Source organism: Pleurodeles waltl, chromosome 11 (genome assembly GCF_031143425.1).
Source record: "Pleurodeles waltl isolate 20211129_DDA chromosome 11, aPleWal1.hap1.20221129, whole genome shotgun sequence".
Classification (NCBI taxonomy): Eukaryota; Metazoa; Chordata; class Amphibia; order Caudata; family Salamandridae; genus Pleurodeles; species Pleurodeles waltl.
The window spans coordinates 17,624,919-17,651,510 of NC_090450.1; the positions used below are offsets into that span (position 1 = coordinate 17,624,919).

Genomic DNA, 26,592 nt, shown 5'->3' on the forward strand with positions numbered 1-26,592 from the left:
CACCCCTGTACATGAGTGTCAAGTAAAAGCAATACCATTGTTGGCTGTTTCATTGACAGCCGCCCTGTAAAGCAGGAAAAAGGTCAATTCCATCCACATTATTACCGGAACACACTTCCCAAAACAAAATACCCTCAGCTAAGCTGGTAGAAACTGAGAAGGAGGAATATGATTCTTTGGGCTGCATACAGTTTAGGCCAACTCAAAAATAAAACTGCAGATGCATGAGAAAAAATGGGTTGTTAACCGCAGTTCAGGTCGAACCCACCTCTAAAGCCTCATCACCCAAATGACCCACAGAAGATAAATGGCCTAATTAGGTCCCTTATGACTGCCACAGTAGCATTTACATTGAGGCTATGAAGAATTCCATGACTCACCAATAATATGCGCGCCATTCTATCTACTTACAAATCTCCAACACATGATGACAGATTATTATGCTTGTTTGCTTGCAGAGCCATCTTCCAAGCTTTTAAAGTGTCCCTTGATGGCTCCTCAGGTTATTATTATGTCTAGTGCTTCTACCTGCAGATTCCTCACCTGTAAAGTAACCCAGTGGATCGGACTGGATCCCAAAACTTCAAAGCTTGTATATAACCAGTAGGGGGCACTGGCTTTGATCAATGCAGGAAGTGACGTCAGACGACGAAGCCACATAGCGTCCACTCCGGAGTAACAGCCTCAATTCCATTTTTTCCATACTTCCACCACTGATCTGGAGATTGCTCTCTCCTGAGAGTTGTGAGTTTTTCCTCAAACAAAATTTTTTTTTCTTTACAGTACAATGTCTCCACCCACGCATTCAGGCTGCAAACCATGTAGGGACAGTGAGGGACTGATGTACATCACTGACCCCCACACTATTTGCCTTCAGTGCTTGGGTTCTGACCACCACCACCTCCTCCTCCACTTGCAGAACCATAGCAATACAGATGCAGAAGGGAAGCTCAAAGGTTGCTTGAGGAAGAGAGATACAGGGAGAACATACATCAATTATTTGGTTTGGTTCTGATCCCTCACATTTATATGAGGAAGAAACGACTGAGAACCTCTTTGACATTGCTGGATTAACCTCTGGGATTTGCCTCGACACATCACCAGAAGTGGAAATAGAGTTCCCTGTGGGTGCCTCTACTCCAAAGTTCTCTCTCTTCTTTCAGTCATCAGCAAAGCAGCAGAAGATCACTATCTTCAGTTCTATCTTTTGATGTCAAAATAAATGTGCTAACGTAGGGTTTTCTCCATGTTCAACCAGTGTATGAACAAATATTGTCTTTTAATGAGGTCCTGCTTTACCCCACTCTGGCTGCTTGGGAGAAGCCATCTTCTTCACTAGTAGGCGATCGACTGGTGGCCAGGTGCTATCAGTCTGTTCTGGGTGATCCAACTTTTCTCTCTGCTCACCTGCCACCCAAGAGACTTGTCATTCAGGTGTCATGTTCCTTGGCCAGTCTCCAGCAATGTTCCCCACTTTCCAGATAGGAACTCTGAATGGTTGCAAGCCTGGGCAAAGAAGGGTTCATCGCCGGTAGGTTGAAATGACTGAATGCCAACTGTTGTTGCAATGTTATGTCCATGCCTTGTTAGAAATGGCACAGGTGGTTGTTCCTTATGTTTCAGAGACTCTCTGAGGCCACTACCAGGAAGTCCTTACATATGGCCAGAATGTGGCTTGACATGTCATCAATTCAGGCCACGATACAACAGATGCTGTAGTCCATTCAATAAGCACTTCAGTTTCCATCAGATGATACGCCTGACTCAGGACCTGAGGCTTCTCATTGGACGTGCAGGCAAACTTGATAAATCTTTTTTTAAGGGCATGAAGATTGTCTGTGAGCAAGCAGACGCAGCACTCAAAAATGTTAAGGCCAGTAAAGCCATGGTGCTTTCATTAGGCTGCCAACAAAGTATAGCCTTAATGAGATTGCCGTCAATTCCCCAGTTTGTTTGGCTTTGCCAAAGGGCGTGCCTTTCAGCAGCAGATGTTCTATCAGCTGTAAGAACAACCACCTTAAAACAACTTGGTCAGTCAATACAGAGACAAAGGTAGAGGCTGTAGATCTCTACGCCATCACCCCCTGCCTACTCTAACTCCCTTGATCCGCTGGGAATTAGTCTTAGTTTTCCTCCCACACACACCCAGAACCTGTGAGTGGGAGAGTATCCTTTCTGCTGGCCTGGACAGCCATTACTTCAGACCACCCGTTCCCTCAGATTGTGGAAAGAGGTTACACCCCTTCCTTCAAGCTCAAACTCCACCCCCACCCAAGCCCCCCTCTTTCTGCCCCTCCTCCAGACCGTTTGGTCATCCTCCAATAGGAGGTCACAGCACTAACTGGCGCAGAAAGAAAAGAACTGACATCTGCGCGACTGGGTGGTGCCTATATAGGTGACATCGACGTCACATCCGGCGCCAATGACACTGAAGACACAACACGGAACTGAGCGGAGCCATTTGACTGTGTGTACAAGGGTGTTGTTCAAGCAAAAGTTTCTGGATCCGGTCTAACGCCTGGGAAATTCAATGGTAGGGAATCTGCAGCTAGGTATAGCCTGTACCAGATACCGAAGGTAAGTAACATATTCGCTAGCGCTTTAACAGAAAAAGGGCTAAGGATGTTACATGTTTCCTTCTGGTGCCCAAGAAAGACAGAAGGGTGGATCCAATCCTGGACCTCAGGGAAATGAACTTCTTCTTTAAAAAAGAAAAGTTAAAGATGATGACACCAGCTCAAATACTACTGGTGTTGAAACTTGGAAACTGAATGGTGTCACTCAACCTGCAAAATGCGTACTTGCACATCCCTGTCCTGGTATCACCAGAAGTACTTGCGATTTGTGGTGGATTCTATGCACTACCAATTTTGCTATACTTCCCTTTGGCTTAACATCAGCACCTTAAGTCTACACAAAGGTAATGGCCCATCTCAGAATGTTGGGCATTCCCATCTTTCCATACCTGGCTAATCAAAGTCACTTTTGCAGAGGTAGTGTCCTGCCATCTGCAGTTGACTGCATCCCTGCTTTTCAACCTGGGCTTTTCCATGTACAAGCCTAAATCTCACCTCTGGCCCTCCCAATGCCTTCAGTTCATAGGGTCCGTACTCAACACCACACTTCTCTGTGCTTTTTCTCAACCACAGAGGATCACTAGCATCCAGTAAATGGTCCCATGTTTTCAGCAAAGTGTGTGAGTCCCAGTTTTGATAGCCTTGAGAGGAATGGTTCTCCTGTACCCCCCAATTTATGTCATCCACCTACATGTTTGGAGATTGAAAGGCTTAGCTTGCCTTTTCCAGTGCCACCGGAGGTGGTAGGTGTCATCTGGTCAGTGTGCCACCCCTCCACCAAATCTGCTTTCTCAGGACGATGGAACAACTTTGTTTCATGGTGTGCAGACAAATATGTGGACCCCTTGCAGGCCAAACTGTCTCAGGCCCTACAATCTGAGCTTTCTGTCATCAAAAGGTTTTTAGGCATTAGGCGCTGTCAAGGGGAGGTTAGCAGCCTTGTCTGCATTCCTCTGTCTACCGGACCAGCCATCGCTTTTCAAGTCCCCCATCATCATACATGTTCTGAAGAGGCTGACCAATATGCAGCCTCCAATCCCATTGTTCTCCACTGGGATCTTACTTTAGCTTAGATGTTGTCTTATGGGGACTCTGTTTAAGCCCCTACATAGTTATCTCTTAAAGATTTTGGCTCTCAGAACTTAATTTGTAGTGGCTATCACCTCCGCCAAATGGGTGAGCAGGTTGCATGCTCTCTCAGTTCCCATCCTCCTTTTACCTGTTTCCATCCCAACAAATTAGTGTTGCGACCCAGGGCTACTTTTCCTGCCAAATGTCATGGGTCCGTTCTACCTAGGTCAGTCTGTCACCCTTCTAACCTCTTACCCCTCCCCATGCACCATCCCTCAAAGGAGGGATTTCATCAGTTGGTTCCTAGGCGGGCGGTCAACTTCAATCTAGACTGCACCCAGAACATACAACTGAGTGACCAACTCTTAGTCAGATACTGTGGTGCTAAGGAAAAACGCGAAGAAAAGGACTCTCTTGAGAAGACTCATCCTTTGCATCAAAACCTGCTATGCTTTGGTCAAGAATGACACTCCAGAAGGCATCAAAGCTGATTCCTCCAGAGCAAAGTTTACAATTTCCGGTTTTGAAATAGGTGTCCCCATTGCAGAGATCTTCAAGGTGGCGACATGAGTGTCCATGCACAGTTTTACTAAGCATTACTGCCTGTGTTCTGAGGTGGGTAGGAATGGGCACTTTGCCAGGTCAGCTCTGTAAGATTTAATTGTCTAACCATCCATCAAAGCTCCTCCAGGGATGGAGTATTGCTCTGGAATCTGTAGGTACAAGTATACATCAGAAGAAAAAGTTGCTTACCTACGGGAAAGATCTTTTTGGTGGATACTGAAACTACTGGCAAATTCCTCACAGACCCATCCACATCCTTGTTTAATGGATGCATTATAGGGAAAGTTAATAAGATCCCAATTTATCTTTTTGTACTACACTACTTTATCAGTGTCAGTCCATCTGGTCACCTTGAAGGCTTGAGAAAAATGGTTGAGAAACCAGCATTGCACAGGGGCAGGCATTCTATGGCTTTTGGGGTCATCTTCTGACATCACAAACCAGCGCCCCTATAAGTGACCTGTAAGCTTTAAAATTTCTGAATTCAATCTGATGCCTAGGTTGTTTTACAGGTGAGGGATCTGCAGGTAGATAGAGTAGCCACTAGAAAAATTGTTATCCAAGGTAAGTAACTTTTTTCCCTCCGCCATCAGACATACCTCAGCCACAGTTTGAGCCACGTAAACAACAGAGGAGATAACATCAATAGAAAGATAGAACATCCAAAATGTTTGCAAATGCGGGTAGCCAAGAGACCCCTGGATTTGTCAAAAATACAAGGTGCCATGTAAGGCTTCTGAATCTCTCTATGGGCATCCTAAAGCAGTTTGAGTGGTAATGGAGGTGGCACATTGCACGACAGGAGGGGAATCACACTGATCACTGTGAGGAACTGATGTCTAAAGAAGTTCGCCACTGTTATGTTTATAAAGATTACTGTGAGGAATAAGGCATCTGCCATAACGATTCTAATGAAGGAGTGTCCTCATCTCCTCTGTAAATGAAGCAGATATCTTAATATTTAACGTTTTCCTGGTTGTGATGACACACAACACAGAGGTACCTCATCTGGACCTCTTACTGGCCACTACAGCCCCCCCAAGCTAAAAACCCACTGCAGTTAAGTAACAGATGTGTTTCCAAGGTTAGAAGCCGGCCTGCAAGCAGCATCCATTTGCAACTCTGGATGTTCTGTTTACATACATTATATACTATGAGTATAGGTTGCAAACGCAGGTGTACCACATTTACCACTAATATACTTTGGGTGAAACCATTTGGTCACACACTGCTGCATGTGCACACATGATGTAGGATGCTCATGTTTAGTTACAAAGCACCTCTTTTTGGTAGAGACCAGTAGAGAGAGAAGAGATGGTTGGCCTTCATGTGAGGGAGATTGACATACCTCACTGTTGAATATTTTACTACTGTGAACCATGTTCTGCTGATGTAGTAAATTATGGTGCGGCTGAGAGCCTGCTCTTGAGCGCACATCAAGTTATGTTAGTGCAAGGGAACTTTCTGTCTGTCTGATCATTTTTAGTGCAAGGGAACTTTCTGTCTGTCTGATCATTCTATGTGATAGTTGCAAGTGTCCCCAGATACAAAACTCCAAGATTTGCCAGTTCCAAGCTACCCACTTATCATCGCTATGTTACACCACAGATTATATGCTTTGTCTGATGAAAATGAAGTAAGCTCAATGTCTTTGTGTGTTTTTATAGGTAACGGAACATACTGCGCTGATGTTGATGAGTGCCTGAACAACCGATGCCATCAAGATGCAACCTGCACTAACACCATTGGAAGTTACATGTGCACATGTAACGCTGGATTCCAAGGTAATCTTGATTATCCCTCGTTTCTTTGTGTGTCCATCAACATTTGTACACTGAAGTGCATTATCAGCTTCTATATATCTGATCAAATAAGGGAATCACACTTCTGGGATCTCTACTTCTGAGTTTGTGATTAAGCAGAGCCTTATCATGTTCAAACATGAACTTACACTGTAAAATAAATTAGGAGCACCACCTAAATTTTAAGAAATGAACACACACCAGTTTTACTGGGATTGTAGGTTAATTTACAATGATGAGCTGGGTCTTGTAGTCACACACGGAAAGTTCAATTTGCTCTTAAAAATGTGCATAGAACATAAGTATTTGTAAAGTGCATGTTCACCCAGAAGGGTATCTTGGCACTCAATAACAGATGTTTATGGTTACCCAACTCAATGGTACTCATTTTATCCACCCCAAAGGATGAAAGGCTGAGTTGACATGCCAGGATTTGAACCTGTGACCCTGAGGGCAATCACAGGCCCCTACAGTCGACACACTAGTTTCAGTGAAAATTACTCTGAGGCTGCTGGGCCTCATGGTCTCCTGCATTCTGCTGGTCAATCATGCCAGATGGCATATATGGGCTTTGCAGTGGGACCTGAATTTCCGGTGGGCGCAGCATCAGGGGAATTTCTCCAACATGGTCCACATCTTGGAGGAAACTGCGAAAGACTTACAGTGGTGGCTGATTGTGGCTGATGGTGGCTGATGAACCAGGACTGAGTCAAAGGAAGACTCCTCTCTCTTTCCTGACAAGACCTGACTGTAGTGACTGGTGCGTCACTCCTTGGATGGGGCAGCCATCTGGGGAAGGTGGAGATTGGAAGACTGTGGTCTCCGGTGGAGTCCAGGCTCCACAACAACCTGTTGGAGCTCTGCACGATTGAAAGCATTTCTCTCCTCTGTCAAGGAGAAGTTGGTGTAGGTGTTCATGGACTACACTACCCCATGGTATTGCAACAAGCAGGGTGGGGTGGGGTCATGGACACTTTGTTACGAGGCCTTGCGTGTCTGGACATGCCTGGAATAGCAGGGCATGGCCCTGCTGGTTTAATACCGGTCTGGTTTTCTGAATGCCAGGGTGGACAAACGGATTGTGACTGGCATCTCCATTTGGAGGTGGCGCAAGGTCTCTTTCAGCAGAGAGGAGAGCTTTGGGTAGATCTGTTTGCCTCCGAAGAGACATTTTCAAGGTGGCTATTGCTCAGAGACGCTTTTTGTTTCGAGTGGAGTTCAGACCTCCTGTTTGCCTTTCCACCCATACCTCTTCTGCCCAGAGTTTTCAAGAAGATCAGGAGGGACCGGGCCAAAGTCATTCTTGTGGCACCACACTGGGCAAAGGGTCTTGTATCCTGAGCTTCTGAAAATGAGCATCGATCCTTCGATCGGCTGCCCCTTTGGTAGGATCTTCTGTTGCAGCAGCAGGGGAGGGTTCTCTACCCGAACCGGTCAACTCTCCATCTCCTAACATGGAGATCGAGCTTGGCAGTTAATAGCTTTTGACCTTCTTTCCGCAGTCTGGAATCTTGGCAGCCAGGCGATCCTTCATTAATATGGTATATACCTGCTGATTGCAGAAATTTGTAAAATATTGTACAGAAAAGTCCATTGATCCTCTTTCTGCCTTTTATCTTATCCTTGCCCGGCAGCGCTCTGCTCTGGGTACTCTTAAGAGTTATCTCTCTGCTGTGTCTGCCTTCCTGTGGCTTCTTGACCAACCCTCTTTATTTAAGTCCCCTATTGTAAATAGGTTTCTCAAAGGGCTTGTACGTATGTTTCACCCTTTATCATGCTTCAGTGGGACCTTAATTTAGTTCTCACATACCTCATGTGTGCTCCCTTCGATCTGCTGCACAATTGTCCCCTCTGACTGCTTACCATCAAGACAGCCTTTCTAGTGGCAGTAACATCTGCCCAGAGGGTGAGCGAGCTGCAGACTTTATCATCCAAGCCTCCTTATCTTACTGTGTTCCATGACAAAGTGGTGCTTCGCACCAGGGCCTCTTTCCTCCTGAAAGTGGTGACCCCATTCCATTTTGGGACAGTCTGTCATCCTGCCCACCTTTTACGCTTCTCCACATCCCTCTAAAGAAGAGGAGCATCTCCACCGTCTGGACCCAAAAAGAGTGTTGTCATTCTACCTTGACCGTACAAAAGAGTTCGGGGTGAAGTACCAACTTTTCGTGAGCTATGTAAGAGCTAAAAAAGTTTGGGCAGTACAGAAACTAGCAATGCCGCGCTGGGTGGTTCTCTCTATTAAGATCTGCCACGCCCTGGCTAAGAAGCAGCCTTCTGAGGGCTTAAGGGCCCATTCTACTAAGGAAAGGCTGCTACCATGCCGTTAGCTCATGGAGCCCCATTTCTGGACATCTGCCAAGCAGCAACATGGGCATCCCTGCACACGTTTGCCAAACACTACTGCCTGGGCAGTCAGGTCCGCAGAGACAGGCATTTTGCCCGTTCGGTCCTGCAGGTTTCTTGTTTAGAAAATTTGCTGGCAGCCCACTCCTAGGAGGATATGGCTTTGGTATCTATTCAAACGTAAAGGATCTGCAGCTAGTAGTCTCTGTCAGATGAACAAGTTACTGATCGTCAGTAACGCAGTATCTGGTAGGCACAATATCCAGCTGCAGATTCCTTACACCCAACCGTGGCTCCCTGCTCCGCTGACAAATTTCTACGGTTAGGGTTAGTCCCTTTCGAGGCCCTAGTTTGGACACACATTCGTCAGTTCACTTCATGGCTCTGCCCTCCTGGCTTGGAAAGTCGTGAACAGTAACTGACATCCATGTGCCTGGGTGGCGTCTATATAGGTGACCGCAACATCACTTCCACCCAAACCACGACCATGCATGGAACTGAATGAAGCCACCCAATGGCGCACAAGGGTACTGCTCACACAAATGTTGTGCAATCCAGTCTGATACCTGGGAAAATCAAAGGTAAGGAATCTGCAGCTAGATATACCAAAGGTGAGTAACTTGTTCTTTTGTGCCGCTCAGTGGTTCATTGATGTTTACATACTCATTGGCAAATGATTGTATTTTAATCAGAGATATAATTCAAACTCGAAATTTCAGCGCTACGTGTCATGTGTTTTTTTCAGGAGACGGAAAGTCCTGCTGCCCTTCCCTGTGTCTGCCATATTACTGCAGGAATGGGGGCACTTGCACGGTGTCCCCCTCGGATTGTGGCCAGACATGCACGTGTGCCCCCGGGTACCAGGGACCAACATGCGATTCAGCAAGTGAGAGTTTTGTGCCTGTGGCCATACGAGGTAAGTACAATTTATTTTTCTGACATCTTGTCTCTTGCTCTAGAAGGTTTCATGGGCGTCTCATCCTCTTGTTTTCTTCATCCTCAGATCTGCCAAAGAGAACCGTCCATCTCGGACTGGAATCACCTTCGTCTTTCAACAGCTCGGACGCAGATGCCAAGGTTTGCAGTTTTCATCCTTATGGTTAAAGTGTTGAGGTTCCCCAGGTAATGTGACTGATGCAATTAGTGGCGCGTGGGCAGATCGTGTTAGGTGATAGGCCTTTAGGGCTCGAGCGCCATCTATGTCTCAACCAGAAACCTCATCTCTCCCACAAGCTCATAGTTTACCAATACCCCAGGGACTTGAGATTCCAGGTAGCGAAATGAATGCGCCATTCCAGCGTTTCCTCCATGGAGGTGGTAATTACTCTAAAACTGGGTTTTCTGCACTTACTCCCATCTCGAAGTCCGGAGCGTTTACCACAGGGCAGTGTTTAATTTGAGGCGGTGGGTTCCGGTGCAGGGCACCGACACTTATTTTTGAGTGCAGGCATCAGGCATTTACTGCGAGCAAAAGACACGTATAGGAAAGGCGGAGAAAGAGGAAAACGAAAATGCGACAAAAAGCTGAAATAGTGAGCTGAATGGGCAGGGAGTGGCTGTAAATGGATTAAAGAGGCCGGAGATGGCTTCAGGATTACTCTGCCTCAGTATTCTGTGTTCGCACATTTAATTGCAGAAGCCACGAATTTCAGAGGAACGCTTCGGGCACCAGCACGTTTTTATTTACAAATTAAGCTCTGCCACAGGGGTAACTTTTCCATTCTTACACAACATGCAGTAGTTCAGTATATTTAGAAATATCAGTTTTGCCATTGGTTCTGGTTTTTGTCAAATTGGAATATCTGAAGTGTCTCAAAGGAGAGCGATTGTGGGTTAAAAAGGTCACATCTGCATTTAGTTTGCACATAATATCTTCCAAAATTCGAACAAAAACACCCAATGAGACTCAGAAGGGACAATACATTACCTTGCTAGTAGATCCTGCTACTGAGTGTCTAGAAAGGTTGTTCTGAGATAATTCACTCGAATTACTCAGAAAGAAGAGCAAAGCTGTGAATTGCCTTAAGTAATTTTTCTCAATTTTTTCAAACGTCTGTGGTTAAAAATGGCAATTATGGCCTCAAAATAGTGGAATAAAATCCCCTGAACTGGGCATAGGCTGGAGTTTTGGGAATTGGGTTTTGACCATGTGTAACAGGACATCGCCCCTCCTTTACGGGTGGTCCCAATAAGTGCAATAGGGTGGGTTTTACTTGCCCCATCAAAATGTTAGATTTTGTAGAAAGACCTCAGCTCTGTGAATCACCAAGAAAAACATGTGGGAACTGGCATGCTAAAACCTATCCAATTCCCATTTGTTGTTCCCAAAATGCCCCCCCCCCCTGCAATTACCCTGACCCCCAGGAACAGTAATTTTGGGAATGGTGTAGGTAATAACCAGGATTATTCAGGTCCACTCATGCATTATCTTGGTGAAACTTTAATGGGCGGCAGTCCCACCAAAGGACGTGGTTGTATGTTGAAGTATTAACTATAGAAAGATTGTGCTATCAAAATATTGAGGACTAAAATGTCGAGAAGGTAAGTGCACATATCTAATTTAGATTTATCAATTTTACCTCTACATCCACGTACCTTGACAATATAAATTTGACCAAGGTACGTACCTGTGGAGTTCAGTAAACTAAACCTATATGTACTTAGATATACTTACCCCCACAACAAGTTCATCCTTGATATTGTGTCTACAATATCCTGGTAGCACAGTATTCTAGAGTCACTATAAAGGTGGAATACCAAGGTCCCACTACTATCTGTTAGCCAATGGGAAGCCCAAGCAGCTTTTCTTGATGCAGACACTGGTGGGTGCTGATGTGCTTCAGGCAGATCAATTACATAAACAGTGGCAAGATTCTCAGTCTTCAGCCAAATTAGGTGCCCAGACAGGTGAATCCTGTTGAGGTTCCGTTTAAAATCATATTCTCCTTATACACTACACACACATTTGAGATCCATTGTGAGCCTTCCTGAGAGTAGAGGTATGGTGTAATGGATTGTATATCCAATAAAGCCTTCATTTGATCCTATAAAGCTCCCTTCCTTTCATCAGCTTTTGGGCATGAGCCCTCGCCCGTCCTGGATTCAGCTGGGACTGTGCAAATGGTATTTGCATCCATTACTGGCCACAGAACTAGAGCATTTGCCCATCTCCTTTGTATGCCATACTGCATGGAAGTGTGTGGTGACCATGAGGAAATACGAGCAGGAACCCGCTGATAAGGACTGATGAATGTTTGTTTCCACAAGACAAAAAAATCCAAGTGTAAAGCCCATGAAGAGCAGGCAGGAGCCCCAGATGAATGCTGCTGACCAGTTGAGCAACCCAATTAGAATGTCAACCAAGGAGCAGCAGAAACCAGGGTAACAGAACAGCAACACGTCACTGGTGAAATATACACAAGCTTATTTAAAAGAGCAAACCTATATATGTACATTAAACTATATTAAATACAAATTACCAACTTAGAAAACACATCAGTGAGACCTCTTGCACCTCATTACCAGTCTCCCAACATAAGGACGGGCACTGTCAGCACTGGGGTGTGCGGTCTACCCGGAGAAGAACTGAACCTCCATTCTGTGGTCTTTGCTGATGAGGGAAATTCATGATTCTTCCCGTATCAGTATAACAGTGTACCTTGTAACTCACTTTCAGCATAACCCACCAGCCATTAGTGTTCACTCTCAGACACTAGTGAAAAATAAACTCTTAGTCTCTAACACTAAACCCACTTGATTTACTTGAGTAACAGCAATGGCATACCAGGCTATCCACCCATTTCCACTCTTAAGTCATAATGTTTAAATAAATTAGAATGTTTCAATACTTTTTAGGTCAATAAAATATCAGTTAATGGTATTATCTTGAATGATGCAAACAACTTCTTAGAGAGAAAAAGATAGAAAGCTAAAAGGAGATAGAGCTGTAAGGCTAAATAAATTAAAGACGAAATAATTTAGGGGAAATAGAGGTCTGAAGGTTACAACAGTAATTAACTGTTAATGTGAAAAGTCTTAGGCTGTGTTGCCAACAGCAGAATTTCTGATGTTAACAACTCAGGTGGCTTTGCCCTTAGTAATCCTTCGTCTGACACCCCATCAACCACTGGGTGTCCCAGTCATCGTGGCATCACAATGCTCTATTTATGGTGAGGCAACAATGCAGTTGGATGCATTCTAGGCAGTGAGATCCTCCAAGGCAGGTGGGTGTCTCATGTAGAAGAGGATGTCCTTCACCAGAATAGAGGGAACTGTAGACTCCTCTGGCCTGGTGGGATAGCGGACTAGCTGCCAATATTTAAATTACCTCTTAAATCATTGAGTTCGGAAATGCAATCATCAATGGGCCAGGAGTCTGTAACAAAAGGAGCTTGCCTCCTGTTTACTGTTGCACCAAATTATTCAACTTATTTTGGATTATCTGAGAAAGGGGATCTGGCCAGCTAGATTTCTTGCAATGAGTTTTCCAGAGGGCCTAGAAAAAATGTGTCCGCACCAGTTATTCTTTAGAGAGATCTGTATACCAAATGAGGACCAGATAGGTGCATTACTGGTTGATCTATAAAAAAAAGTGGTGGAACCACTATTCCCCTTTCCTACGCCAAACTACCCTACTTTTAGTTAGACGAGACCGCAAGAATCCTATTGTGGTTTTTCACACTAGTGCTGCTTTGCAGTCCTCCAGCGGATCAAAAACAAAATGCCCATTTATGGTGGCAGATCAACCTGCTGATCTGACATGGGTAGTCTGCCAGTTGTTCTGATTGAGGTACCTCCATGGTACTTCAGCATGATACTCCACTCTGAAAATAGTATCTGATAGAGACTTCTAGCTGCAGATTCCTTACCTTAGAAATTCTCCAGGTGTCAACCTGTTCCAGAAAATGTTTTGTGAGTAGTACCCCCGCTCACCAGTAGGTGTCATTGTTTGGCTCCGCATGCTTGGTCTGCATTGCCCACGTCAGAAATTACGTCCAAAGCATCAATATAGGCCCCACCAAGGCGTGCTCAGTTTTTTTTCTTTCAGTGCCAGCCAGCGCTGATCCAGAGAAGAGCTACCCCATCAGTCACTTTCTGACTGAAACTTTTTGATGTTTTGTTGACTCTTTTGAAGCTTTTTCCTCCTGGTGTGGGAGGGATGTCCTCCAAGAAGGCTGGCTTCAAGCCCCGCGGCACCATTCACTGACCAATATCAGTGACAGAGCCGCGTCTTGTTTGCCTGTGGTGCCTCAAACGCCACCACAATCCAAATTTGTGTTCTGACTGCTGTGCCATGAACCTGAAGGCCTTAAGGAAGCAATTCCTCAGGCTCCTGGTGGCTTGGCATGCAAGACGCAACATTCGATGTCCTAGTCAAGAGGAAGTCCCCTCGAGCAGTCACAGGGTCTGAGATCCTCATCGCACTTCAAGGTGTAAGGACACTGAAGTAAGTCTTGCCATAAGAAGAAGTCAAAGAGGTCTTCGACTTCTCTGCGACTATCCGCCAAGGAGATGCAGGAGCATCAGCATTTGAGGCCTGACTCCAGTAGAGCCTGCGCCTGGACCGACTCTGTGCCTCCCTGGATTTCTGGGAGCCGGAGCAAACCCTATCCAACATAAAGAGTTCGATAAGGGCATGCTCCTCATTTTTGGGTGGGCTGACTCCTCTAGTGTGCTTTCGGGCACCAAAGAGTCAGCAGGGGCCCATTCTGGTTCCTCACTGGCAGCTCCTGCCCTGGCTGCAACTGAGCCTCAAGGATCTTTTCCTGGATCCGTACTGGCACTAGTCGTACCATCTCAATCTTCTCCAGCGCCGGTCCCGATTCCTATGCTCCTTGCGGCGCCACCCCTATTCTGATCCCCAAGTCTAAACTGAGCTGGGGCAGCGTCTATCAATACCGTTTCCTGCGGATTCTGAGCCCCATTCCTATGGGCTAGGGTTCAGGGAAGAATGGGAGGGCTAACTGGGCCCTGTAGAATACCAGCCCTCTGACAATCCAAATATGGACTGGTGTGAGGTACTGGGTGAAGCCAGTGAACTAGATACTTCTCCAGATACTGGAATGCTTTCTTCCCCTACCATGGCTATGGAGGAAGGAACACATTCGCAATGGTGGTACAGGGGCAGCTGAGGTCCTGGATCTTCAGTTGCCTTTGGTGTCAGTCAAGGCTAACGTTGGAGACGGAGGTGCTGTAATAAGAAGTTTCTTTGCAGAACAAAGCCTTCCCTGATGGCCTTCCGGGGTCCAGGTCCAAACCAGACATGGGCTGATGTGAATAGGATAATTTCCTATCACCACTGCCTCAGACGCGGAGACCCAAACTTGCCCACCCAAGAGAGTTTGTTGGTCAAACCCTCTACATCCCTCATAAATCCGGACTCATTCCCTACCACACTCTTGGACAAGGAATCCAAAAGAATGGACACTTGGGGGAAAAAGATATTGTCTTCTGACAGCCTTTTCGGCTGCAATTTCCACCGTCTGTGGGACATCGTTGTGCAGGTGCTGTCAACAGTCCTGGAGGAGGCACTGGCCGTGCTCTCTCAGGCTGTTGCAGATGGGAGAGATGCAGTAAAGTTCACCATCTGTTGTGGACTTGACACGACCGACTCACTGGGCAGAGCGGTTTCGTTGACCATGGCCTTGAGGCGTCACACTTAGCTGAGGACTACTGGCTTTTCAGGTGATGTCCAATCATCCCTAATTGACATGCCTTTGATGGCTTCTGTCTCTTTGGAGACAAGGTGGATTAGGTGCTGAAGTGCTTTAAGGACAGTTGGGCTACGGCCAGGTCTTTGGGCCTCTCTATGGCCCCATGTCACCCACAATCTGCCTTTCACTTCTTTCATGGCTCCAGAAGGGGCTTTCAGCAGCGCCAATACCCTCTCAGCCACCATGGCATGCATGCTTTGCAGCCTCTGCATGGCCGGGGGCACGGTACACACAGACCTTGTGGGTCGGGCAGCCACAATAGCGGATCCACCAGCTCTCCAGCAGCTACAGCCTCCAAACCTTCCTAATATGCCCTTATAACATCATGGGCATCCAGTTGGTGGCAGGATTAACCATCACCTGCCCTGCTGGTAGCCTGTAACATCTGACAAGTGGGTTTTGCCGATCTTTCAAAGGGGCCACTTCCTCCCCTTCATGACCACCTCTCCTCCCATACCACCATGTTACCACTGGCTGACAGGGGATAATCCATTTCTTCTCCGCCAGGAAGTCACGGCACTCTTGGCCAAGGGAGCCCTTGAGAGGGTGCCAATGCCAGAAGTGGATTGTGGATGGTATTCCTGCTACTTTGTGGTTTTGAAAAAGGATTTTCATCCTTTGCTAGACCTCAGGCCTCTCAACTGCGTCCTCAAGAAGGCGAAGTTCAGAATGCTCATGTTAACTCGGGTCCTGTCTGCCCTGGACCCAGGAATCTGGATGGTAGCGTTGGACTTGCAGGACGCATATTTCCACATCCACATCCGCATCCTGCCTGCTCGCAGGTTTTACCTGCTGTTCACGGTGGGCCACAAGCCTTGCTCACTTTTGGCCTTACCAGCACACCTCAGATGTTCACCAAGTTGATGGGTTGGTTGCAGCTCTTCTGCGAAGATAATGGGTGTCAGTCCTCTCCTATCTCGATGACTGGTTGTTGAAGGTGGGCTCACCCTAGGCTCTCGTCTCCCACCTCCAGACTACGGCAGACCTCCTGCATTCACTGGGGTTCACTTTAAATGTGCCGAAGTGACAGGGGACTTCCTCTCAGACCCTCCCTTTCATCAGAGCTGTTCTGGACCAAATGCAGTTTTGGGCTTATCCTCCGAATAGTGAGTCCAGGATATTTAGGCTATGATACGGATGATTCAGCCTCCATCCTGGATTTAGGTGAGAATGACTCTGAGGCTGTTAGGATTCATGATCTCCTGATTCCTGCTGGTAACACATGCATGATGACATATGCGGTCTTTGCAGTGGGACCTTAAGTTTCAGTGAGCCCAGCATCAGGGTAATCGCTCCAACGTAGTCCAGATCCTGTTGGAACCTGCGAAGTACCTGCAGCGGTAGCTAACAAACTGCAATTGGGTCAAAGGAAGACCCCTCTCCCTTCTTCAACCAGATCTCACAGTAGTGACAGATGAGTCACTCCTGGGATGGGGAGAGGTGGAAATCAGAGGACTCTGGTGTCAAGCACAACCCAGACTCCATATCAACATTACGGAACTCACTGCAATACGACTGCCATTGGAAGGCTTTCTACCCTCCATCAAGAGAAGGCTAGTGCAGGTGTTCAGGGACAACGCCTCCGCCATGTGATACTGTAACTAACAGGGCGGGGTGGGGCCATGGACCCTTTGTCAAAGGGCTCTGTGTCTCTGGACATGGCTGGAACATCTGCCAGGTTCTCTGAATGTCAGAGCAGACAAACTCAGCCGAAGATGCCTAGCAGATCACAAATGGCATTTCCATCTGGAAGTGGTGCAAGGTCTCTTTTAGCAGTGGGGAGAGCCTTGATTAGATCTGTTCGCCGCAGCGGATAATGCGCAATGTCAGCAGTTTTGCATCCTGGAGATTCCAAGGCGGTTCCCACTTAGAGAAGCTTTTCATCTTGAGTGGAGCTCAGGCCGCCTGCATGCCTTTCCAATCATATCACTTCTACCCAGAGTTCTGAAGAAGATCAGGAACAACTCGTCCCAAGACATCCTTGTGGCTCCGAGCTGGGCCCAGAAAGTCTGGTATCCCGAACTATTGTGCATGGCCATTGATCCTCCAATCAGGCTGCAGCTTCGGGAGCATCTTCTGTTGCAGCAGCACGGTATGGCCCTTCACCAGAACCTATCAAGCCGCAGCCTTTTTGCGTGGATATTGAGTGGCAACAGTTGGCAGCTTTTGACCTTCTTCCCGAAGTCTTTGATGTCATCCTGGCATCCCTCTACTAAGATAGTATACGCCTGCTGAAGGAAACAATTTGCGGCATGGTGTGCTGAAAAACAAGTTGGTCCCCTTTCTGCCCCTCTTTCTCAGGTTCTCCTTTTCATACTTTCTCTTGCCCAGCAGGACTCTGCCATGGGCACTCGCAGGGGCTACCTTTCCGCTCTCTCTTCCTTTCTGCAGTTGCCTGACCAGCCACCCCCTTCAAGACCCCTAATGTAAATAGGTTTCTAGAGGGTCTTGTACCTCTCTTTTCCACTTCCTCATTTACCTTGCCTCATGGTACCTTAATCTTGTGCTATTGTTACACCTGCCCAAATACTAAGGGAGCTTCAGGCCTTGTCATCTAAGCCTCGTTACCTCACTGTATATCCTGAAAAAACTGGTGCTTTGTACAAAAGCTGCCTTTCTGCAAGATGCGACCACTCCATTTCATGTACTCCAATCCATTACTCTGCCTACTTTTTATGCTCCTCCATATTTCTCTAAAGAAGAGAACTGACTTCATCTTCTGGACCCAAAAAGAGCATTGTCATTCTACCTTGATTGAACAAAAGAGTTCCGTGTGGACAACCAACTCTTTGTGGAGTTTGTTGAGTTAAGAAAGGAAGAGCTGTGCAGAAGCAGACCATCTCCAGATGGGTCATACTCTGCATTAACATCTGCTAGGCACTAGCCAAAAAGCAACCCTCAGAGGGCGTGTTTGCTCATTCCATCAGAGCTACAGCTGGGACCACTGCATCAGCATGCTGAGTTCTAGTCCTGGATATCTGTCAGGCAGCAACGTGGGCCTCTTTGCACACGTTCACAAAGCATTACTGCCTTGACAGTCAGGTCCTTAGGAATAAGCACTTTGCCTGCACGGTCCTTCAGGACTTCCTTGTTTGAAATTGGTCTGCAGACACACCTTCGTGCATGGTACTACTTGTCTATCTTTTCTAAGGTAAGGAATCTGCAGCTAGAAGTCTGTCATATGAACAAGTTTCTTACCTTTGGTACCGCCTCATCTGATAGAGACTATATCCAGCTGCAGGGTCTTTCCCGACCCACCCATCCTCCCTGCTCTACGAACTGATTTCTAGGGACAGGGTTGCTTCTATTTCAGGGCCCTTGTTTTCCACACCAGTGGTCAGTATTCTTCATGGCTTGGCACTTCTGGTGTGGAAAGACCTAAAAAGAAACTGACATCATTGTACCTGGGTGATGCTATATAAGTGCCATTTATGTCATTTGAGGACAAAGCCAGTGACACATATGGAGTCGAATGACGCAACATACTGGTGCAGCGGTACTCTTCATGAAATATCGTCCGGATCCAGTCTGATATCTGGAAAAAATTCTAAGGTAAGAAATATGCAGCTAGATACAGTCTCTACCATATAAGGTGTTACCAAAGGTAAGTAACTTGTTCGTCAGTTCAGGAAAACATAGTGTTCATAAAATATAAGCCTATTAGAGAGAATACATAAATGGACATCTGCAATGTTACCACACTTTAGGCCTATTTTTTCAGTGCCTACATTTGGTGATGAGAATTTCACCTTCCAACCTAGAATTTGGTGGAACTTCCACCAGAGATTTGCACCCTAATGTGACCCCTTCCATGACACATACAGCTGCTCTGTGCAGAAACCTCCATCACCCAAAGGTGGACACTAAAAATAGCATCTTGGTGTTGTAGACAAAACCCCTGCAACAATAGATGAAAGATTCACCTGCAAAACCTAAAATGTGCCCTGATATGATGTGATGGGAAAATGGTGGTGTCCACTATAGTTTTTTGTTTCTGGAAGTTTAACTGAATGCCGAGGTGGACATATAAACACCTAATATTATGTAATGGTTTTCTTTGTGGCCGTAGGACGAGCCTGGGTCGGATGAAATAGATTGCTTGTTTTTGTGTGTGCCTTTACATCCTGGTGCATGTTATACACGTGATCTATCATAACCTCTGCCCAAAGTATGAGAACCCCAGGAACAAAATGTGATCCAGAATAGAGTATGCAAGTAAGAATCTCGATAACGAGCTGTACTAAATAGATCTCATCTTTTAGAAAAGGATTTTGGTCACAAATTGATATATCTTTTCTTTTGTAATTCACAGGTTCGTGACCTTGTTGCAAACCTGACAATGAAAATAACATTCAACAAGAACAGTAACTACAGCCGCAAGAGGTGGGTAAAGACCGTCCTGGACCACATGCATCTCTAGGATATGGCGCGCACTGCAGACCTGAACACATCAACAGGCCTCAGTGCATTGTCAGTTGTGACTGAGTCCAGACACTTAGGACCCGATTTGTCAGCACTTTGTGCTGGTGGAAAGTCACCAAAAGTGACGCAAACCTTTGCAAAGTATTGATTTGTTATTTACTTTTTAGTGCAAAACATTATTTGTTCAGGACAGTTGCTTAAATTTAACTCAAAATAGAGCTATGTCCTATTTTGCACTACTTTATGTCAAGGGGTGTCTCATGTTTTGTCCACAGGTATTCCTGTCCCACTACCAATGGCTTTTGATTCTGACTTCTATTCTGAGTTCTCTCTACAAAGCTTTGTAGAGATGGCTTTTCACCAAAAAACATGCTTCTTTGAAGCAGGCATTGCACTAGCCAGCCTAACTGAGCATCAGCACCTGGTAAGAGGGCACCACCGCCATATCTTGGAAGATGTGGCGCTGCCCTGATCTCTTCGTTTAACAAATGCAGTTGAAAATCTCTGGTTACTGCACTGAATGAATATTAGTAAATCTGCTTCTTAGTTTTGGTAACTCATAAAGCTTTAATTAGGTTTTCAGCTTCAGACACCACCTGGAGATTAAAATATGCTTTCCTAAACATGGGCATTGTTTATCAACATAGTCCCTGTGCATTGTTGAATGAGCTGTCATTTGATGCAAATCCAATAAAGCTGAAACACTAAACAGCATAACTTAATTCTCAACAGATGCTTTAAAGTCAGCTGTTCCTCTGCTTCTTCTGGATTGCATTGAAACACAATGACCAATTCCGACATTACTTATTCAATAATCTAGGATAATATTCCTTAGTTCTGATGGATACTTCTACCTCCAGTTTCCTCTCCTCATGAATTCTCTCAGGTGCCAGAATGGAGCTGGAAAATGCTCTCACGTTCCATCTGGTGGCGCCATGGCTCTGTCTTATGTCCGGCTTCACCCTCTGGCATCACATCATGAAGCGAAATAAGCCACCACCCAGTGCACTGCTGTTAGTTCTCTTGTAGGGGATCTCCATTGATAGTCATAGGCACTGAATAGTCCTGCCCACGTGCAGGGAACACAGAGCAATTTTCCATAGTATATCTTAATAGGATGTTCGCCTTTCTTCGGTAAGGTCTTCAGAGTCGCTTAAAATTAAAAAAAATACTATGCAGGCTCTCGGAGTAGGCTACAATGGCTCAATTCTTCCCATTGCACTTAAAAAAGGGGCCAGGAGAATTATGTATGTGTATAATTTTAATGAATTTGGTTAAAAACAGCATAAATGACTTTCACAACCCTTTTTTAAGAGATGAAGTAAAGCAGGACACTGTAGCCCCATTGGGGCTCAGTATGTGAGTCAAAAATAGAGACCATTGTAGCCTAGTCCTGTAGGATGCATGATATTTTTCTATCTCAGAATTTTTCTATCTTTGGCTTTACCAAAGAAAGGTGAACATCTACACACCTGAGAAGATGTACTGTGGAAAAGTGCTCCGGGGTCCCCGCTTGTGGCTTGTGGGCGAGACTATTCAGTGCTTATGACTTCAATAGGGATTCCACCAACGAGAGAGCTGGAGTTACAGGTAAGAAACTGTTCCTTCCTTATTTTCCTAATTTTTAGCTTGGATCCAAAGTTCTGTTCTTCGGTTTTCTTGTACTTGTGGTGGTAGTGATTGGAGTCACCAGGTTTACACCTAGTCTTGTCATTCTGCCTGCCCTTGCCCTCCCTTCGCCTTCTTCCAGTGAACGTTCACAGGGCTGCAAAGGACCATTGAGGTCAGTGAGGGCATTGTCTCACCAAGTCCTTCTCCAAATCTGACTCTCAAAGTAGTACTGAGATGGTTCTGCAGTTGTGGGATTCCCTGGTGACCGATTCATCTCCATACACTTGAGGATTGCTTTGTTACCTGGTACACCTCCCATTTGTTGGGAAGGTCTCCTTGTTGACACCCCTGTTCCCTATCTTTGGCCTTGGTGTTGTCCTGAGATTTGTCTCGGGCCCAGCTAGCTAGAGTCCAGGCACTGGTATCTTGGTGCTTTACAGCTCTATGCCCAGGCTTTCACAGCTTGTGCAGCACCTGATGCTGTGCCTGCTCAGGTGGCAGCATTCATTCAGGCTGTGATGGGAATGCTTCTCCTTCAACTGGCCCTCAATTGTCTGCCTCCAAGCCCCAAGCTGCCTCAGGGTCTGTTTTCCTGTCATACGCCTGTGGCTCCTTTCCTGGTATCAATGGACCTTTCTGGTCTTGTCAACATTGGTTAGACTTTGACGCTTACAGGTCTGCTGTCTGAGATCATGTCGGTCTCTTCTGCTCCAATGCTAGCTTCTGATGGATCCCTCTGCTTCCAGGTGTTCACTGTAGAAGAATCCCAGACATCAGACTGAATCTGGAAGCTGCAAAGCTCTCACGTTGAAGGTGGGATGTGGGTGCATGCTTGGAAACAACAATTGAAGTGGTGTCAGGTGACGTCACCAGAGCCATATAGCATCCACCTTACTCAGCAACCTCCTTTCCATTGTTTCCGTGCCTTTGATGTGGATCTGGAGTTTGATCTCTTACAAGAGCTGTAAATCATTCTTCGTAAAAATGTCTTCAGAAAAAGTGTAGTGTTATGTCTCCACCCAGGCGATCTGGCTTTAAGTCCTGCAGAGACTGCTAGGGACAGATGTCCATGACTGACACCCCCCATTCCATCTGTCTGTGGTGCTTGGGCTCCCACCATGATTCCACCAATTTGGCTTTTGCCTCAGCATTAACCCAAGGGCCATTAAGCAAAGTGAGGAAAAACTCTTTATGGCCTGGGCTGCCATGAGAAGAGGATTAGTCATCTTTGATCAAGACCTTGATCCAGGTCCACTTCTTCTCTGGAGACCAGGAAGAAGAAACACAAAAGCGAATGGGAAGAGGTAAGTCCGCCAAACTACCCTGGTCTACCTCAGGATCTTCCGCCTCTGAGCTTGAGTTGGTCTAAATAGGGCCTACGGACCCTGCTTCAGGTTGTTCTGCGCATGTACCTCAGCCGTTTCCAACCTTTGAGCCTGTTACACAAATGTTAGCACCTGTCTTCCCAACTCCACTGGTGCTGGTGGCATTCCAGCAGGATCCTTTTATGCCTGCTCCGCAGATATCGGAATTTTACAGCACCTTGCCTATCCTTTTCAGAATTCCAGTTGCCCAGCATGGATCCAGTAGCATTCCTTAACACAATGCTCAGCATTTTTGCCAGGGCCTCAAATTCTTCAGGTGCGCCACCCCATTTGGTTCTCCTTGTGTTCATGCATATGGCGCCAAGCAGCATAGAATCAGTGTCCCAGTCACCTATTCTAGCTTATACACAAGTGACCAACTACTTGATCCTGCCATTGACACCTCTGCAGATGCCACCTCAGATACCACTGATGCCACTTTCACCCTCACCATTGAGCCACACTCTGACATCAGATAAACCTTCTGAGCCTCCTCCTCAGCATAGATCCAGAATTGAAGCTCAAAGGTTGATTAAGGAAAAGTGTCAAACACAGGATCCATGACAAGTTTGGCTCTGAATCAGGGTGTCCGGACTATTACCCTGGTGGAGAGGATGAGTCTAACAATCCTTACCAAATCTCTGGGTTGTCCTTTGCCGGCAGATTGGGTACCTTATGGGAGATAGAAATGGAGTTTCCCACTGGGCGAGTATTCTGCAAACAGGAAAGCAGCAAAGGTTCTCAGTTTACAGCTCCCTTCAGTTGGGGTGAGAACAGATGTTCTCACTGAGGCTCAGCCAGCCTCGGAGCCCTTATTATTCTTCAACAATGGGACTGGACTCTGTCTTAGCAACATGGGAGAAACCATCATGCACTCCAGCGATCAACCACCTTGTGGATAGGTGATACCTCCCCGCTCCTGGAAACCCATCTTTTCTTTCTGCCCACCCTTCACCAGAGAGTTTGGTTGTACAAGCTTATTCGGCGCAGTTGCAGGGCCCTGCAGGGCCCATCCCCAGAGCCACTTCACATAGGGAGTCCAAGCGACTTGAAGTTTGGGGAAAGAAGCTCTTCCCAGCAGGCAGCAAGGCACTGAAATCTTTGAATGCAAACTGCCTGCTGGCTCCTTATAATCATGCCCTGCTGCGTGTGGCCCAATTGGTAGTGCCACATAGGGCCACATGTGCCTGAAGATTTGAAGGCGCCATTTCGAAAGGTTCTTTCTGAAGGAGAGTATCTGGGCATATCATTAAGTTCGGTCTTGGCATTTCAAATTCTGTGGCCCGAGCCACACTTGGCTCAAAACAATTTTTCACTGGAGTACAGTCTAACCTGATTGACCTGCCATTTGACAGTGCAAAATTGTTTTGAGAAAAGGGGGATGCAGCTTTAGAAATATTTAGAACCAGCAAACTTACAGCTCGCTCATTGCGTCTCCAGCAACACTAGCCTCAGCATAATTTTGTAACTTTTGAGACTTCGACTGAGGTTTCTCTTTTGGGCAGAGGCAAACCTATCAGCCACAGACTTAGCAGCCCCAGGACCTGCTGGTCCTTCAATAGCTGGAGGAAAGAGCCATCAGTCCTCCCAGCAACCCTCCTCCTCCTTCTGCTGTTCCCCTGCACCCCCAGGAAAGGAATCTTAGTTCCTTGTCACAAACACAGTTGGAGCCTGGGGGAGTAGTGGGGTGGCTCTCCTCCTTTCTGCTGGTCTGGAATGCCATTACTTCCGACCGGTGGGCCCTTCAAATATTAGAAGGAGGTTGCACCTTTCACTTCGTTCAGGCTCCTCCCCGACCCTCAGCCTTCCTGTCCTACTCCAGATCACATCGCTGTCCTACAGCAGGAGGTGGCTGCACTCCTCAAGATTGGAGTGGAGCTATTGCTGGTACAGGAAAGATGCCAAGGATGCTACTTCTGCTGTTTTCTTTTGCCGAAGAAGGTTGGCGGTCTGCGCCCAATCTTGGACCTCGGAGAGTTGAACGTCTTCCTCAAAAAGGAAAATTTCAAGATGCTTACCCTAGCCCAGATGTTACTGGCATTGGAAGCAGGAGACTGAATGGTTCCACTGGATCTGCAGGATGAGTACTTCCACATTCCAATCCTGTGGTCCCACTGGAAGTATTTGCCCTTTGTAATGGGATCTGCACATTACAAGTTTGCAGTACTCTCCTTCGGTTTAACATTAGCATCTTGAGCCTTCACTAAGATGATGAGGATGTACTATCTCAGTAGGTGGTACATCACCCAAACAACTGGCTAGTCAAAGCTGGTTCACCCAAGGTGCTTTCTCGCCATCTGTAGTCAACAGCGTCTCCGCTGTTCGATTTGGGATTTTCCATCAATAAGTCCAAATCTCACCTGAAGCCCCCAGCAACTCCAATTCAAATGGTAAGTACTGGACACCACTCTTCTCTGCGCCTTTGCTCCTCCTCAGAGGATGAACAACAATCAGGACATAGTCCCATCCTTCCAGCAAGGTGTGCGAGTCCCAGTCCCGAGGGTCCTACAATTTCTAGATCTGCTAGCTTCCTGTATTCTCCTAGTTATGCACACATATTGGCACTTGAGGGCCCTGCAGTGGTGCCTCCGCCGGCAGTGGCTTCGGTATGGTTGAGACCTGTTGGACTCTATTGTGACCTCCCCCAATGCTGTGGCAGGAGTGGGTTGGTGGAAGAATGAGGAGAACCTGACAAGTGGATAGCTTTAACCTCTTCCCTGCCACCTCTACAGCCATGGCTACTGTAGTGATGGATGCCTTCTCCCTAGGGTGGGGAGCCCATTTGGAGGATCACAAAATCACAGGCCTCTGGTCTCCGGACAAACAGGTCTGGCTGGCTCTCAAGGGCTTCTTCCCCTTGATCCAAGGTCAGTCCATCCAGATCTTGGCAGACAACACAACAGTGATGTCAAATGTCAGGAAGTGAAGGAGAGTAGGGTATCTCCCCCTTTGCCTGGAAACATTGAGACTGTGGTCTTGGGCTCACTGCCAAGGAATCTGGCTGACAGCCAATTAGACATCTGGGTCTCTTAATGTTAGGGCCGAGAGCCTGAATCTGCATCATCTTGCTGATCACGAGTGGTGCCTCCTACCAGAGATAGCCCAGGACATCTTAGCCCATGGAGCACTCCTCAGGTGGATTTGTTTGCTTTGTTGGAGAATGCTCAGTGCCAGCAGTTCTTTGCAATCTGTTATACATTGATGAGGGCATTATGCTTCCCCCCCCCCCATACCCTTGATTCCTTGGTTTCTGAGGAAGATTTGCCAAGACCCGGCCCAGGACATTATCATTGCCCCGGATTGGCCAAGAAGGGTGTGGTATGCAGATTTTTGGTGCTTCTCCCTGTGTCCCCTGCTGAGGCTGCCAGACCAGACTATCTCTTCCATTCAGAGGGGAAAGTACTGCACCACAATCCCAAAGTCTCCACCTACATGCCTGCAGATTGAGCAGGGACATCAGAACCCTTTTCAGCTGACACAGGAAGTGGTGGATGTCATCCTCTCAGCACGCCGCCATTCCACCAAGTCTGTTTACTCTGGCAGATAGAACAACATTGATGTGTGGTGCACAGACAAACCTGTTGATCCCTTGCAGGCCAGACTCTCTCAGGTTCTTCAATTTGCACTGTCCCTTGCACAAAGGAGTTGTGTTGTATGTACTGTCGAGGGTGATTTAGCAGCATCGCCTACGTTTGTCTGTCTGGCTGAAGCCATCCACTTTTTTGTGCATCTTTTTTTCATCGGGGTTGACTAATGTGTATTCTCTAACTCCCTTTGTTGTGCCCCAGTGGGACATTAATTTAGTTCTTATTTTTCTCCTGGGCAACCCTTTAGAACCCCTTCATAGTAGTCCTTTATGGATGTGAACTTTGTTTTGGTGGCTGTCCCTTCTGCGAGAAAAGCGAGTGAGCTGCAAGCCCTGAGTTTTTGTCCTATTTTCACTACTTTATTTTCCGGACAAGTTAGTGAAGCAAACCAGGGTTGTTTTCCTACCAAAAGCGGTGACTTCCCTCAACCTAGAACAGCCCATCACCCTTCAAACCTTTTATCCCCTGCACTGAGGAGGAGAAACAGTGGCACAGTTTGAATCCTACGCTGGCAGTCAACTACTACCTAAACCACA

At 46.6% G+C, this 26,592-nt stretch overlaps 1 protein-coding gene across 5 annotated transcripts in view; it reads left to right on the forward strand.

Annotated features, from left to right (window-relative positions):
* The window catches only part of LOC138265246 (mucin-4-like), a 422,755-nt gene that overhangs the window by 357,572 nt on the left and 38,591 nt on the right, over positions 1 to 26,592 (forward strand). For all 5 annotated transcript variants that reach the window (XM_069212831.1, XM_069212835.1, XM_069212833.1 and 2 more), the window contains 4 exons: positions 5,879 to 5,995; positions 9,105 to 9,275; positions 9,363 to 9,436; positions 19,385 to 19,455. In XM_069212831.1, the coding sequence (XP_069068932.1) occupies positions 5,879 to 5,995; positions 9,105 to 9,275; positions 9,363 to 9,436; positions 19,385 to 19,455 (433 nt within the window). The remainder of the gene's footprint in view (positions 1 to 5,878; positions 5,996 to 9,104; positions 9,276 to 9,362; positions 9,437 to 19,384; positions 19,456 to 26,592) is intronic.